The sequence below is a fragment of the Chiloscyllium plagiosum genome, chromosome 2 (genome assembly GCF_004010195.1).
Source record: "Chiloscyllium plagiosum isolate BGI_BamShark_2017 chromosome 2, ASM401019v2, whole genome shotgun sequence".
Lineage (NCBI taxonomy): Eukaryota > Metazoa > Chordata > Chondrichthyes > Orectolobiformes > Hemiscylliidae > Chiloscyllium > Chiloscyllium plagiosum.
Genome location: NC_057711.1, coordinates 113,325,613 through 113,343,184, shown reverse-complemented (window position 1 = coordinate 113,343,184; position 17,572 = coordinate 113,325,613). Strand labels below are relative to the sequence as shown.

At 41.7% G+C, this 17,572-nt stretch overlaps 1 protein-coding gene across 3 annotated transcripts in view; it reads left to right on the top strand.

The window, feature by feature from the left end:
• Positions 1-1,630: 1,630 nt before the first annotated feature.
• musk (muscle, skeletal, receptor tyrosine kinase) overlaps positions 1,631-17,572 on the top strand; it is a 180,414-nt gene continuing 164,472 nt past the window's right edge. For all 3 annotated transcript variants that reach the window (XM_043716207.1, XM_043716187.1, XM_043716198.1), the window contains exon 1: positions 1,631-1,824. In XM_043716207.1, the coding sequence (XP_043572142.1) occupies positions 1,740-1,824 (85 nt within the window). In that variant the 5' untranslated portion in view covers positions 1,631-1,739. The remainder of the gene's footprint in view (positions 1,825-17,572) is intronic.

The window sequence follows — 17,572 nt, the reverse complement described above, 5'->3', positions numbered from 1 at the left end:
GCATTCCAATGATAGTCACACTGTGAGCATTTGAAATGCAGAAGCCTTTTATAAATGGATCAGAGATGTGTCATGTCGGATGCCAATGTCTCTGGATGTATGGCTGGTGCCCATGGAGTGGTGTGGCCTGAGATGTTGGCTCTTGGTGTCCAGCATGGAGGTCACCTGGAGTTTGCAATAAACTGAATCTGCCAGGTGCCCACTCTTTCTTGTTGGGCTTTCCCGATGATGGACTTGTTTGGTGAGTTTGGTAAAATCAGAAGCACTAATATTAATGATGCAAGTTGAGTTGTTAACAAGGTGTTTAACAATCAATAATGACGCGAGTTGAGTTGTTAACAAGGTGTTTAACAGTCAATTGTCAACTCAGCACTGCCTAGCTTAAATCTTGGCACATCTCTTATGAAGCTGAAAATGTGTTGCTGGAAAAGCGCAGCAGGTCAGGCAGCATCCAAGGAGTAGGAGAATCGGCATTTTGGGCATGAGCCCTTCTTCAGTTGAAGCAGACTAAGATAAAAGGTAGGGAGGAGGGACTTGGGGGAGGGGCATTGGAAATGTGATAGGTGGAAGGAGGTTAAGGTGAGGGTGATAGGCTGGAGTGGGGGTGGGGGGGCGGAGAGGTCAGGAAGAAGATTGCAGGTTAGGAAGGTGGTGCTGAGCTCTTATGAAAGGCATAAAAGATGGAGAGAGATGATCTCTTTTATTTAATTTACTTGTGGGACGTGGGCATTTTTGTCTGATCCAACATTTAACACCCATCCTTGGTTGCCTTTAAGAAGGGTGGTGAGCTGCCTTCTTGAATCACTTCAGTCCATTTTATGTAGGTACACTCACAATGCCATCAGAGAGGGAATTCAAGGATTTTGATCTAGCAACAGCGAAGGAATGGCAATGTATTTCCAAGTCAGGATGTTGAGTGGCTTGGGGGGGAAATTGCAGATGGTTGCATACCCACGTAACTGCTGCCTTTGTCCTTCTAGATGTAAGTGGCCGGGGGTTTGAAAGATGCTGTCAGAAGAGCCTTGGTGAATCTTGAAGCCAAGATGGGGCTCCCAGCTACTGCTGCTAAATTCTTTTATTCATCTTGCCATGGTCCAAGTCACTCAGACCCTTATAAGATTCCATCCATAGAGTTTGCTACAATTGAAATTACAGCACCAAACTGAGTTGGGAAACATAGTTATCACCCTTGGAAAGACTGGTAATCACACATTCCTGACTTAAAATAAACCTATACATGCGACTAATCAGGCAACAGGTGGGAACTCCACACAAAGACTGTTAGATGTACCAGAATAATATGTTTCAATTTCATTCAAGGTTAGTGTAATCAAACTCACTTAATGCTGTCACTTAACTCTCCTTGAACTATATGTTGATGTTTATAAATTGGAAGCTTATAATTGCTGAAGGATAATGATTTAATTTGTGGGAGATATTAGCAAAAGACTATTGTTGTGCCTAATCTTGAGCTGCCTGAATGAAAGATTTATTTACTCTAGTTACAGGAGGCAGTAGGCTTATATACCAGCAGATGGCTGGATAGGATGAGGAACATCTGCTAACGTCCATCATTTTCCAGTTCCAGTCTTTTGAAAATTCCTATTTATACTTAGATGCACTAGGGCCTCTTTTTGGGATCTGTGAGAGAGTCCAGAGACATTACCGGCTATAAACTCAGGTTTTAACACAGAATACAAGGTGGCTTGGCTGAAAATTCTTCCGTCCACCACTTTATCATGACCATTACCCCATTCAGCATTCCACTTCTGATGATCTTCCTGATGGGAACCGGGAGTTTGATTGACGGGACTCTTCCCAAAGGTTTGCTTCAATTGTCGAACTGTTCTGGTTAATAAAATTGCTTTTTAGTTAGGGCAGAATTTCATGTGCTGTTTCTCGACGCGCTTTCTTTGTAAACAGCTAGAAGTGATCATTTAATTATTCTGGTTAATTGTAAATTTACTTTGAATGAAACAAAATTCAACTGTTTGTGAAAACAACCCAAAACTATCAACGAGCATGACACTGGAGCAGGATTACTTAATAGCTCATATTTATTGCTCAGGTTTTGCTTTGTTAGAATTGTAGCGATTTATTATCGTTATGTCTATGCATTATTTATAGGGCAGGATGCCATTTCGTTTTTGCCACGAATGAGCCATATAATCATTCCTTTTAGCAATTAATCGCAAATCTAATAATTAAAAGAAACCGTCTTTGTTTTAGCTGACTGCTGATTGGATCAGGAAATGTCAGAGATGGGTGTCAGTGGAAACTGCCCATGGTGCAGCTATAGAAAAGCAAGTTTGTTGTTTATGATAGCTTGTCTTGCCTTGTTTAAATGTGATTCATTCAAAGTGAATGCTGAGTAATTACTGGGGCAATGAAGATGGGGGATAAAGCTGCTGAGGGGGTCTCTTGTGGTGCAGTGGTAGTGTTCCTACCGCTGGGCCAGAAGTTCAAGTCTCACCTGCTCCAGATGTGTGTCGTAATTTGTCTGACCAGGTTGGTTAAAAATATCTATAAATGAGCTGGATGAGGTTCCAGCCATTGACATTAATCCCCTGCATTCAATGAGATGGGACAGAGTCCAGGGGTGCTGATGAAAGCATTTAAAATGTGCTCCCAATCTACACACGTGTTGCTGTGGTTTTTATGACAATGGCTATCGTGGTTTCAGAGATTTCTGTGCTATGGAGAGGCACAATACTTATAATATATTTAAATCAGAATCCCACGGAGTATTTGGAATAAAACTCACTATCGGTAAGCAGCTTTCCTAGTAGTTAGCAGGGAATCAGAGGCAACACCTATCAATGCCACAAGTTAACAGCTGCTTTATAGCAATGCTCCTCTCTCCCTCAGCACTTCCCACCTCCCCATGCAGACTCTTCAAGTAAACTTCTGGTTTATTCCCAAGATGCAAGGTAGACTGGTTAGCAAGGTTAGATCACATGGAAAACAGGGACAACTAACCATTTGGATGCAGAACTGGATCGAAGGTAGAAGACAGAGGGTGGTGGTGAAGGGTTGATTTTCAAACTGGGGGACTGTGACCAGTGGAGTGCCACACGGATCGCTGCTGGGTCCGCTGCTTTTCATCATTTATAAAAATGATTTGGATGTGAATATAGGTGGTATGGTTCGTAAGTTTGCAGCTGACATCAAAATTGGAGGTGTAGTGGAGCATGAAGAAGATTACCTCAGGATGCAACAGGACCTTGATCTGATGGCTCAATGGGCCAAGAAATGGCAAATGGATTTTAATTTAGATAAATGTGAGGTGCTGCATTTTGGAAAGGCAAATCAGGGCAGGACTTATACACTTGTGGGCGGCACAGTGGCACAGTGGTTAGCACTGCTGCCTCACAGCGCCAGAGACCCGCTTCAGGCAACTCTCTGTGTGGAGTTTGCACATTCTCCCCGTGTCTGTGTGGGTTTCCTCCAGGTGCTCCGGTTTCCTCCCACAGTCCAAAAATGTGCAGGTCAGGTGAATTGGCCATGCTAAATTGCCCGTAGTGTTAGGTGTCGGGGAATGGGTCTGGGTGGGCTGCGCTTCAGCGGGTCGGTGTGGACTTGTTGGGCCGAAGGGCCTGTTTCCACACTGTAAGTAATCTAATCTAAAAAAAAACTTAATGGTAAGGTCCTAGGGAGTGTTGCTGAACAAAGAGACCTTAGAATGCAGGTTCATAGTTCCTTGAAAGTGGAGTGACAGGTAGATAGGATAGTGAAGAAGGCATTTGATATGCTTTTCTTTATTGGTCAGTGCATTGAGTACAGGAGTTGGGAGGTCATGTTGTGGCTGTACAGGACATTGACTAGGTCACTTCTGGAATACTCTGTTCAGTTTTGGTCTCTCTGCTATAGGAAGGATGTTGTGAAACTTGAAAGGGTTCAGAAAAGATTTACAAGGATGTTGCCAGGTTTGGAGGGTCTGAGCTATAGGGAGAGGCTGAATAGGCTGGGGCTATATTCCTGCAGCATTGGACACTGAAATTTATAGAAATTTATAAAATCTTGGGGGCACGGATAGGGTAAACAGACAAGGTCTTTTCCCCAGGGCGATGGAGTCCAAAACTTAAGGACATAGGTTTAAGGTGAGAGGGGTAAGTTTTAAAAGGGACCTAAGAGGCAACGTTTTCATGCAGAGGTGGTGTGTGCATGGAATGAGCTGCCAGAGGAAGTGATGGAGGCTAATGAGACATTAATGTTACAACATTTAAAGGGCATCTAGATGGGTATTTGAATAGGAAGGGTTTAAAGTGATATGGGCCAAAAGCTAGCAAGTGGGGCCAGATTAATTTTGGACACCTGATCGGCATAGACGATCATAGACGATCAGGTGTGCTGTATATTTCTATGACTCTATGTCCTGATTCAGTGAAGTGTAGAATTGTGGGGAAGTGATTGTCTCATAATATTATTGCTAGACCATTAATCCAGAAACTCAGCGAATGCTCTGGGAACCCGTGTTCGAATCTATGCCACAGCAGATGGTGGAATTTGAGTTCAATTAAAAATATAACTACTGATTAAGAAACTACTGATGACCATGAAATCATTTTTGATTGTTGGAAAACCCATTTGGTTTACTAATGGCCTTCAGGGAAGGAAATCTCCCATCCTCACCTGGTCTGACCTACATGTGACTACAAACCAACCACAATGTGGTTGGCTGTCAATTGCCCTCTTAACTGACCAAGCAAGTCATTCAGTTGTACCAATCCATAAAAAGTCTCTTCAGAGGCACCTAGGGATGAGCAATAAATGTTAACCAGTCAGTGGCGCCCACATCCCACAATTGAAAATCATTCAGTACAAAAGAGGCCTTCAACCCATCAGATCTGCTGTTGGGCCAAATGGCCTGATACTGCACTGGAAGATTCTATGCAACCCAAGCTGTGAAGAAACATTGCAATTTGAAGATTAAGTGGACAATTCTGCTGTGCAAATATTTTACACATATTCTGGAATGAAAGCCATGAAGCATGGAAATATTTCATAGTTTGTGCGTGGGGAGTGGAGAATTGGAAATGTTATTCTGATAAACTGAATAATGTGAGACATGAACCAAAAGCTGACTGGATGGGGATGGGGAGCTAGTAAGGGAGAAAAATGGATTAAATGAGGGGAAAATCTGTCAGGAGGTAAAGTTCAAAGTGGGGGAAGGTCATCCATGTTTTCTTCTAAGATAAATAGCACAGCGTATTTTCTTAACGGTGATCTTGCAGGAGCTATAGGGCACCCAAAGGATTTTAATGTCTAGGTACAGTAATCACTAAAATCTGGTTCACAGGCAGAAGCAGTAATTAGAGTTAGAATTAGATTAGTTTTTTTTATCATGTGTACTAAAGTACAGGAGTGCTGGTAAACTGTACAAAGTCACAATTCTCAGGTGCCATTTTAAAATACAAATTAAAGACAAAAGCAGAAGTAAAAGAAACAGAGCTAAAAGGAAAGGCTAAAAGATCACTCCCATCCCCTCTGTCAAGAGTCCTGACCCACCACTCCAACCATGGCCTCACTGCCAGAAACATAAAAAGTTTATTTTATCTCAATAAAGATCAGTGGTCTCTGAAACACTCAGCCCTGGACCTCCATCCTGCTGCCTCGAGTCCCTGCCCGCTGCTGCCAATGAAACGTTGCCACCTCCGCTATAGCCATGGTCAGGAGCCTTGGCTCAGCCTGCCAGTCTGGATCAGGTGACCTCGGGCTGCGATGGAGCCACATCCGCCTCATCCTGGCTTTGTATTGCTGCCACTGCCACCTCCTGGGACTTGCTCCTCATTCGCCAGGAGACCTCAAACTGAGGTGGAGCCTCACCCTGGCGTTGCTACTGATGCCAATTCTGCCTCAGTCTGCCATTACATTCAGGGCCTGGATATCATTGTCACGTTAGTACTACAACAGTGGGAATGTGCATTTGTAGAGCACCTTTAATATAGCAACTTAATATCGTTGCTATTGCAGTATAATGGGAATTAGTACGTTAATAATGACAATGTAGATGAAGATATGACAGTTGTCAACAGTCAAATACCATCAACACTCTGAGAAGCGAAGAATGGAAGAACTGTACTGGAGAATTACAGTCAGTATTCTGTACATTAGAATATAAGTAAGGAGTTTATAGGAACTCCTGAGAAGCACTCAATAGTCTTAGACAAGGTAGAGACAGAGAAGCTGTGATCAGAATAGGGACAATCTCACTACGCAGAGAGTATATTCAAATACTCAGCAGCCAGAACTCATGGTAGGCAGACACCATGAGGATAGAATATTGCAGATGTGGGTTCAAAGGTTCAGCACACAGTCCATGGAAACAGTAGCCCTAGCACAACTCTATATTTGCTTCTGTGGTTTCTCACTGACATTGTGTGGATGCATTTGAAGAATCCTATCAGAAATCTCACTATGTGTGGAGTCCAAAAGATATTTTCCAGATTGTAACAGAGTCTTCACTGAAGTGGAGGGGATGTAGAAGTTGATGATGTTCTCCTGAGAACAGGAGGAAGTTGAGGAGGTTTTATGGAAGAGAAAATAATGAGGCACTTAGATTGAATTGTTTGCCTCACTGGCAGGATAGTCAGTAACCAAAAGGAACCGATACAAGGTAACAGGCAATTTAACTGATGTTTGATGTAATGCTTCTCAAAAGAATAATACAGTCTGCATTGAGGTAGACCCAATCTGATGATATCATAAGCACCCGAGTGGAAAAAGGCAGAACATCTTTATATAGCAAAATAGTCTATATCAGAGAAGACCTGTTGAAAGCACATGACCAGTAAGTTGTGCAAAGTCAGGAAAGAGTGAGACACAGCCCAACTGAGTATACAGTTCAGGAACTTTGGATGCAGCATGGGCATTCAGTGCAGAGGGGAAGAGATGCTTCTTGTTTATTTTGATGGGTCACAGTTTGTAAGGTTTTTGCATGGGATGAAGTCCAGGATTGGGGACCCAGCACAAAAGACAGAGTGACATCACAAGGAAACCAGAAGTTCATCGGTTGCTAATAGTTGCTAATTTGACTATTATAGTTTACTTTCAGATTGAAGATAAATAGGGAAAATACTTATAGGTAATAAATTAAAAGACCTGTAGGAAATTTGACAAAATCAAATTAAGAACAAAGTTGATGAAATAGAGAAGCCTGTCAAGGTTGTGTTGTGTTGTACCTGAATGATATGGGAGCCCCATTGTTGTTCATAGTGACCACATCAGCAGCAAGTGTTGGTTGCTTACGAGTTGATGAGCTGGAGTGGGAGGGGGAAAGTTACCTAGATGCCATGTTTCAGGAGTCAGTCACACCCTTTATATTAACTACTCTAAATTCAGTCAGTGGGGAGGGACAGGAGGGTGTGAGTCTGACTATGAGTGAGGCAGGTAGAGGGATCTAGGAAGCAGTGCTGACTTGAACTTGTTTAACAGGTTTGTGATTCCTGTTCCCTGTGTGGATGTGAGCGTGGGCTGTAGGGAAGATGGGCAAGCTACCACAGCACCATGATACAGGGAGCATTCATGTAGAGGGGAGAAAGAGAAATTTAGTTGTAACTGGGGATAGTACAGTCAGGGGAAAGGATATTGTTCTCTGTGACTAGGATCATAAGTCCTGAAGGCTATATTGTTTGCCTGGTGCCCGGGTTCAGGGTAACTCATCTGGGCTGCAGAGAAAGTGTCTGAAAGTGGATTAATACAGCCAGACCAGATGGACTGCACACTAGGGTTCTGAAGGAGATAGCTGAAGAGATTGTGGAGGCATTAATGGTGGTCTTTCAGGAATCACTGGAGTCAGGGACAGTGCCAGAGGGCTGATAAATAGCTAATGTGACAGCCCTGGTTAGGAAGAGATGGCGACAGAAGACGGGAAATGAGAGGCCAGTTAGCCTGACCCCGTCATCGCTAAGATTTTAGAGAACATTATTAAAGATGAGATTGTGGAGGACTTGAAAGTGTATAATGAAATAGGGCCAAGTCAGTACGGCTTCATAATGGGGACGTCATGCCTGACAAATTTGATGGAATTGTTTGAGAAGATAATGAGCAATTTAGACAAAGGAGAAGCAGTGTAAAATGATCTGTTTCAAGTTTCACAATATTCCAAATGCAGTGTGACCAGACTCTTACACAACCTCAATAGTACATCCTGCTCTTGTATGCTAACCCTCTTAAAATGAAAGCTAATATTGCATTTGACAAGGTGCTGCATAGAAAGCTGCTAAATAAGAAAAGAACCCATTTTGTTCGGGGCAGGTTACTGGCATGGATAGAGGATTGGCTGACTGGCAGAAGGCAGAGAGTGCAGATAAAGGCATCTCTTTTAAAATGGCAACTGGTGACTAGTGGAGTTCTGTAGTGGTCAGCGTTATGACCACAGCTATTCACATTATACATTAATGATCTGGATGAAGGAACTGAGGGCATTGTTGCTAAATTTTCAGATGACACAAAGATAGGTGGATGGACAGGTAGTGTTGAGGAAGTGTGCAGGCTGCTGAGAGTGGGCAAAGACAGTGAGCAGATGGAACACTAATGTTACATAGTTTGATAGGAAGAATTGAGCAGGAGACCATTTTATAATGGCAAAGACTTTGGAAATCTGAAGCACAAAGGAAATTAGGCATCCTAGTCAGGATTCTCTTAAGGTAAATATGCAGCTTCAGTGGGCAGTTAGGAAGGCATAAGCAATAGTAGCATTCATTTCAAGAGGGCTAGCATGCAACAGCAGGAATTTACTGTTGAAGCTGTAGTAGAGTCTGGTCAAACTGCATTCGGAATATTGTGAGGAGTTTTGTGCCCCCTATCTAAGAAAGGATGTGCTGACCTTGTAGGGGCTTCAGAGGAGGTTTACAAGAATGATCCCGAGAATGATGGGGTTTGTCATGAGGAGTGATCGAGGAATCTGGCTTTGTATTCGCTAAAGTTTAAAAAGGTGGGGGGGAAATCTCATTGAAACTTGTAGAATACTGAGAAGACTGGATAACGTGGACATGAACAAGATGTTTCCACTAGTAAAAGAGACTAGGATCTGAGGGCCCATCCTCAGAGTGAAGGGGCAACCCTTTAGAACTGAGATAAGGACAAATTTCTTCAGCCAGAGGGTGGTGAATCTGTGGAACTGTTTGCTGCAGAAGGCTATGGAGGCCAAGTCATCGGGTATGTTTAAGACAGAGATGGGTAGGTTCTTGATTAATTAAAGAATCAAGGGTTATGAAGAGAAGACAGGAAAATGGGGTTGAAGAACATCATTGAATGATGGAGCAAACTTGATAGTCTGAAAGGCCTCCTTTATCCCACAGTCTTATGGGGCAGTTCTGTTATCCTAAATGCTCCAAATAATCTTATTAACAGCATCTGTTTTACCAACTTGTACCTGCTTGCTATCATGCATGAAACTACATCATTTTTAAGGAAGTAGCCTCTTCTCATTAAAATATCTAATGATTTTCCTCTACCTCTGTAGATTAAATAGGCACCATAGACCCAGATAGAAAAGGAGTGTGGTGGCAGCTATCTGCTCAAGCACATTGGCATCCCATACTCAAATGACAAAATCTGTGGAATAGTTGAGGTGAATCCTTTTTGATGCAGTGTGGTGTTATGATCTGGAATGTACTGTCCAAAAGGTTTGTTGAAACAGATTCCATCTTAACTTTCTAACAAAGACAATTGGATCCATATGTAAAAATGAACACTTTGCAGGACTACAGTGACAAAGCAGATGAGAAGTTGTACTATTTATTTCCTAATCATCTCCCTTGCTACAAATTCCATCTCTCTTGCTGCAACCATCTGTGTCTGAACTGGGCAGTTCACACCCTTGATGTCATACTTGATCCCAAAATGTGTTCCCAACCATATATTTGTGGCATCATTCAGAACACACATTTCCACCTCTGCAACATCATTCGACTTCATCACTGCATCAACTGCTTTGAGGCTAAAACCTTCACCCATGCTTCTGTTACCTCGAGGCGCAACTATTCCAATACACTCCTTGCCAAACATCCACCCTCCATAATTGCTGCTAATGTCTAAGTCAGAGCAGTGGTGCCTATTATTTGGCTTCCCTGTGCTTGCTGACCTACATTAGGTTCCAGTTAAATAATGCCTCAATTTTAAAATTCTCATTCGTGTTTTCAACTAAATACATGTCCTTGTCTCCAAATGTAAGGAATGGCTGAAACCCCTAATCCTCTGAGATATCGGCTTTCCTCTAATTCTGACTGCTTGAGCATCCATGATTTCCATACTTCCACCATTGGTGACTGTATCTTCAATTAGCAAGGTCCCAAGATCCAGAATTCAATCTATACTCACCCCCCTCTCCACTTTGCTTTCCTCTTTTAAGACATAGCTTTAATCCTAACTCTATAACTAAACTTTTGGTCATTTGTCCTTGTATCTCTTTTTGAAGCTCAGTGTGAAATTTTACTCCATAAAGCTCCCATGAAGTGCCTTGATACTGGGGGTATTCTGGCTGAGTGTGCAGATGATACAGAGATAGGTCGAGGGACAGGGAGCATTGAGAAGTTGGGGAGGCTGCAGAAGGATTTGGACAGGTTAGGAGAGTGGGCAAAGAAGTGGCAGATGGAGTACAATGTGGGAAAGTGTGAGGTCATGCACTTTGGTAGGAAGAATAGAGGCATGGACTATTTTCTAACTGGGGAGAAAATTCAGAAATCTGAAGCGCAAAGAGACTTGTGAGTTCTAGTCCAGGATTCTCTCAAGGTAAACTTACAAGTTGAGTCAGTTTTTAGGAAGGCAAATGCAATGATGGTTTTTAATTTGAGAGGACTTGAAAATAAAAGCAGCGATATACTTCTGAGGAGCTATAACACGCTGGTCAGACCACATTTAAAATATTGTGCACTATTTAATATTGTGGGTCCCATATCTCAGGAAGGATGTACTGGCCTTGGAGCATGTTCAGAGGAGATTCACAGGAATGATCCCAGGGATGAAAAGCTTAACATATGAGGAGCATTTGAGGACTCTGGGACTATACACAATGGAGTTTAAAAGGATGAGGGAGGGATCTAATTGAAATTTATAGAACACTTAATGGCCTGGACAGAGTGGATGTTAGGAAGATGTTTCCATTGGTAGACTGGGACCCGAAGGCACATCCTTAGAGTCATAGAGTCATAGAGATGTACAGCACGGAAACAGACCCTTCGGTCCAACTCATCCATGCTGACCAAATATCTCAACCTAATCTAGTTTTATTTGCCAGCAACCAGCCCATATCGCTCCAAATCCTTCCGATTCATATACCCATCCAGATATCTTTTAAACGTTGCAATTGTACCAGCCTCCACCACTTCCTCTGGCAGCTCATTCCATACACACACCACCCTCTGTGTGAAACATTTGCCTCTTAGGTCTCTTTTATATCTTTCCCCTCTCACCCTAAACCTATGACTCCCCCACCCCAGGGAAAAGACTTTGTCTATTTACCCTATCCATGCCACTCATAATTTTATAAAACTCCATAAGGTCACCCATCAGCCTCTGACGCTCTAGGGAAAATAGCCCTGGCCTATTCAATCTCTCCCTATAGCTCAAATCCTCCAACCCTGACAACATCCTTGCAAATCTTTTCTGAATCCTTTCATGTTTCACAACATCCTTGCAATAGGAAGGAGACCAGAATTGCACACAGTATTCCAACAGTGGCCTAACCAACATCCTGTATAGCCCCAACATGACCTCCCAACTCCTGTACTCAATACTCTGACCAATAAAGGAAAGCATACCAAACGCCTTCTTCTCTATCCTATCTACCTGCGACTCTAATTTTAAGGAGCTTTGAACCTGCACTCCAAGGTCTCTTTGTTCAGAAACACTCTCTAGGACCTTACACACATTTAAGGTGTATCCGGACAGATGCATGAGTAGGTGGGGAGCAGAGGGACACAGATCCTTAGGAATTGGGCGATAGGTTTAGACAGTGGATTGGGGTTCGGCACAGGCTTGGAGTGCCGAAGGGTGGGTTCCTGAGCTGTAAATTTTCTTTGTTCTTTGTTCTTTGTGGTACAGCATGTTGGGCTTGGTGGTCTCCTTTCATGTTGCAAGTCCTGAAGAATGGCACTCGTATCTGATTTAAATAGCAAATATTGTGCAGGATATCTGACAATAAGACTACAGTTGATAGGTCCAACCTTTTCCTTCTGTAACTTCCTCAGGTGTATCCATTCACCGAACTGTGACTCCAGTTCTGATCAGATGTGGAAATTTGACTAGATTTTCCCAATTTTGAACTCAGATGCTGAAACCAAGCTTGATAAATGGGGCGCATTGGAGCTAGTCTTTGTTTGAAACAGCTATTGGAGGAACAATGGGGTCCACCTCCCAATATAACTGGCCAAAGCCAATGTTTAGCTTTATTAACAGATGTTTGAATATGTTGAATGCTGTTATATAAATGCAAGCAGTTGTTGTTTTAAATGCCACACAGTCAGTTCCCTGTCGAAAGAGAGGCTTGCATCTGCCCCTGACATATCACAATATCAGGACACCTCACATCTTTCCACATCCAGTAAAGTGCTCTGCACGTCTATCTAAACATCCCTCTAAGAACCAAAAGTTTGGATCTGATTTCAAAAGACAGCACTTCTGACAGTGCTACACTCCTTCAGACAGCACTCGGAGTTCTAGTTTGGACTATATGCTTAAGACCAGGAAATGGGATTAAATCATGAATGGCCAGCTGCAGGGTGAGACGGCCACACATCGAGTCATCGTGGTCAAAGGGCATTGGCTATTTGGTAGAATCATAGAATCCTACAATGTAGAAGCCAGCCATTCGGCCCATCAAGTCCACGTCGCATCCATCGAGTTTGGGAAGGCTGAGAACACAGTAGAATGGAGCTTACCTTTAAGCAGTTTACAGCCCCTGAAAGGGGCAATACATTTTCCCATCAGTTTTCAGATAGTGTCCAAGATGCCATGATGCAGTCAGCAAGTATCTCCAAATCAGAGAGATGAGGATGTCAGCTCCATTTTTACCAGAAAAATCGCAAGAAGGAGCTTCATGCTGAAGAAAAAAACTGCATTGCTTGAACCCCCTTAAGAACTCAACAGAAGTGCATCAATGAGGGTTAGGGAAGGTGACGGTAGGATATTGAGAAAGAGGTTAGCTCGTTCTTCAATGTACTGGCAGGGGTCTGGCCAAATTCCGTTTGATCTTCAATTGCTTTTAAGCCCAATTTTATGGCATGCAGTGAGAGTTAAACTAGTCTCAAAGGTGCTTTCCTTGAGCATTGTGAGAATGTGGAACACATTACCACAAGAAATCATTCAGATAGATTCAAGTGAAAACTAGATAAACACTTAATGGAGAAAGGAATAGAATGTTTGACTAATCGGGTTAGATGACGTGGCTTGTGAAGAGATTTGTGAGTGCTGTAAATACCAGCAAAGACCTGTCAAGGCTAATTGCCCATTTCTGCATTGTAAAATTCTATGGAAAACCTGAGACTTTGTTGTTCAGCTGCTCAGCAAGTGGGAATGATCACTAATCAATCCACTGAAGGACCTCTGACCCACTGAACTCGGTGAAGAAGCCAGGAATGACTTCCACATTTTTGTAGCAGGTCATCTATATTCCTGTCAAAAATCAAACAGCTCGTGTATCATCCTTTAATTGGAAGCAAGATGTGAGGCTAAAAAAAGTTTCATGAAAGTTGGACATCAATAACTATAGACTAGTCTAGGGATTTTGTTGGGAACTGTCTGATTTTTGTCTGCTTTCTTAAACCACTACAAGGCCTCACACAGGAACTTACCCTGAATACCATTTGTAAAATAAATAATTTGACATGTCAATGTGTCCCTCCCACAGAAAAAAAACCACTGTATTTTTATGTTGTTAGTATAATACTTTGTGAAAAAAATATATATGCTGTTAAATCATTTCTTCTTGCACTTATCAGGCTAGCTGACAGGAATACCAAATCTCAACAGGAATAACAATTTATACTGCATGAGAAAGGGGACAGATTTGTTGGCACGTTAAATCTGACTGGAGAGGTGATGCTATGGAGAATGCATCAGGGAACAGTTATTCCCCAGGCTTTTGTTTAAATTCAAGTCAGTTTACCTTCAAAGCATTATCATGGCGAATGTATTAAGGAAAAGTTGTCTGGCTTTTGTTTAAGTGAAAAAGGTTCAAAGCACGCACATGTTTTTTCTCTTGCAAAAAACAGCACTATGTATCTGAATCCATGTAGCTTCTAGCTGTCTGAACACATGCAGTTTGCTACTACATATGATACAAGGCCACCACTTTCGACCTTGAAAAGCGCCCAGTCTAGCTCAGATTTTCCTGGAAGGATAAAGTGTCTCAAAATATGAGGAACAGGTGAAACAAGCCATTTCACACTGATACCATGAAGTAGCAAAACAAATGATATTCTCCACAAACACGATGTTGTCATCAAACCAAAGACACACTGCCTACCACACAAATGAGCATAGTGCTGTAAGAATTTCATTGTTCTAGGATATATGTGCCAATGCCTGTTGGACTGTCTCAAACGTCATGTTCCTTTGTCTGTTCACAACAGGCAGAATACTGATTGCATTCAATTGGATTGCACTTGCCAAACCTAAAACATAGTGTGCAATCTTAGATAGTACTCTAAGCTTAGACAACACTTACTAAACAATTTAAGATTATCATCTGTATATCTGAATGTGGCTCAATCACATGTGCTAGCAACTATATGTATTTATACACCAAGCTTTATCCTTTGCAGTCAGAGCATGTAACTTAGGATATAGAACAGTATACCATCAGAACAGACCCTTCAGCCCATTGTGTCTAGGCCGATCATGATGCCATTCTAAACTGATCTCATCTGGCTGCACATGGTCCGTACCCCTTTATTCTCTGTCTTTTCAGGTAATTGTCTAAATGCCAGTGTCCTGACTGATGATGGCAAGCACAGCATTGGCCTTCTTTACTACCTTATCCACCTCTGGTGCCATTTTCAGGGAAATATGGACTTGTACCCCAAGATTCCTTTGTATATCAATTGTCCTAAAGGTCCTGCGATTTATTGTATACTTTCCTCTTGCATTCAACCTCCCAAAGTGCAACATTATCTCACACTTGTCTGGATTAAAGTCCATCTGCTATTTCTCTAGTGAACTATCCAACTGATCTATATCCTGTTGTATCCTTTGACAACCTTCCTCACTATCCACAACTCAACCAATTTTCATGTTGTTCCACAAACTTACGAATCAGACCACCTACGGTTTTCATATAAATCATTTATAAATATTACAAACGTTAGAAGTCCCAGCGCCTTGCGGAACGCCACTGGTCACCAACCTTCAGTCGAAAAAATTACCCCTCCACAACTACATTCTGTCTTTCATGATCAAGCCAAATTTGCATCCAACTTACTAACTCACTATAGATCTCATGTTTCTTAATTTTCTGGTCCAGCCTACCATGCCTATGTATTGTCATTTATTTCAACTAAACAAAATCTTGAGGAATAGCTATTCTCTGAAGTGTTTTTCATGGCAATCCATTGCCAAAGTTGGCTTGAAAGCTTTGAATATAAACAAAAGCCTGAGGTGTAGTTGCTTCTTGATGTATTTTCTATGGCAAGGCCTGTGCCAATCAGAGACTTTACCAACCAATCAATAACTTTCCTTGGTCATTAGAAATTGCTATTCCCTTGAAATTTGGTTTTCTTGTGATATGTCTTGATGAGTGCAGGAGAAAAAAAGTTGTTGCAATCTCTCTTTTTGCAACAGCATTCAAGTTCTATACTATTAAAAGATCATTTATATTTTTCTTTGTTCATGGGATGTGAATGTCAGTGGCAAAGCCTGCGAAGATTGTCCACCTCTAATTATTCTTGAGATGGTATTTTGAATGTTGCCAGGCATATCTTCTAAGTATATGGCTTCTTTAAGGTTTAAGTTGTATAGTGTTGGCCAGGATAGCCACCTCCTGTTCTAATGTGAAGTGTCTTGTAGAGTAAGCAAGTTGCTGCTTATCCCATGTCTGCAAACATTTGCAAGTTAAAAGAATAGATTTTACAGTAATGCAAAGACTATTAGGAATCCCTAGCTTCCATGACCCTACCTTTTTTATCCACTGAATTATATCCTGTTGTATCCTTTGACAATCTCCCTCACTATCCACAACTCTCCCCATTTTATGACATCATTGTGGATGGTTCTTATTGCACTCAAATTTCTTATTCTAACCAATCATAGGGGAGTCTGCTTTTTTGTTTAGGTTCCACCATGACTATAGAGCCCAGAAGAACCTTCTACTGCCTGTTTCTTGACAGGAAATGGACCCGTTGTTCCTAGACTTTTTGCTATTTAACTCCTTGCACTTTTGCATGAGACTGAGATCAATCTGCACCCTTGTACTCAGAAGTAAGAATTCCTTCTTGTGAAATATATATAAGCTTTCTAGTATTTGGTGCCCCCTATGTTGGAGTGTTGTCTGTGGCATACTTTTACCATTAAGTGCCATGCCTTTTGAACTATGAAGTCATGCATTTTGTCAACTGAGGCTTGCTATCTAGAAATATCGTGTTCCCATTTCTAACTTGAAATCCATGAAATGCCTATGGGCATAAATGGCAGCATGCCAAAATGTTTGGTTTGGGTCATGAATTTCCTCAGGAAAATCTTGGGCTTGTCTTCTGCTTCAGACAGTTCTAATTTATTTATTGCTTTATAAAGTGGTCTTTTGCTTCTCTCTGACTGTGTCCTACCATGCTTCGGAAGCTTTTCTGAAAGTGGCCTATTACTTTACAATAAAAACCTTCAGTTTTACTAACTGGACATTGCTCATATCTGTGGGATATTTTGCTCCACAATCTTGATGAAGAGTTTTAGTATCTGCTAACTATCTTAACTAACATGGTGGGTTATCACCTATCTCTTTTGGGGTTCAATACCATTAGAATTGACTGAATTTCAAACATCTCTGTGTGAAATTGATCTTATTCCCTTAGGATTGAACTATGTTGTTTCTTTGACCGCAGCTTCACCCATCTAAATAGCCATTTCCAGAATTATCTTCTTTGGACTGTAGCAAATCTGACAAAGTTTCAGCAGTAATAGCTATAATAATTCTGTCCCTTATGAATTCTAATATTAAGTCAACGTTGTTATATGGTTCCCTTTGTCTGCAGTGATAATGAAGGATCATCAATGGATTCTCCAGGATTTTCTGTTCTTCTATTAAATCTTGTTTATTCAAGAATTTTGTTAGTACTAAAGTTGAAATATTTCAAAAGCTTTCAGCATCACTTCACATCTCTTACTTCATGCTGAACAGTAACTATTATCTGCTGTACTCCCAATTTACTTGTTCTGCTTCTGATTTAGTATCCAATTTAGAGTTTTTTTTAGATTAGATTAGATTAGATTACAGTGTGGAAACAGGCCCTTCGGCCCAACAAGTCCACACCGACCCGCCGAAGCGAAACCCACCCATACCCCTACAACTACCCCTTACCTAACACTACGGGCAATTTAGTAAGGCCAATTCACCTGACCCTGCACATCTTTGGACTGTGGG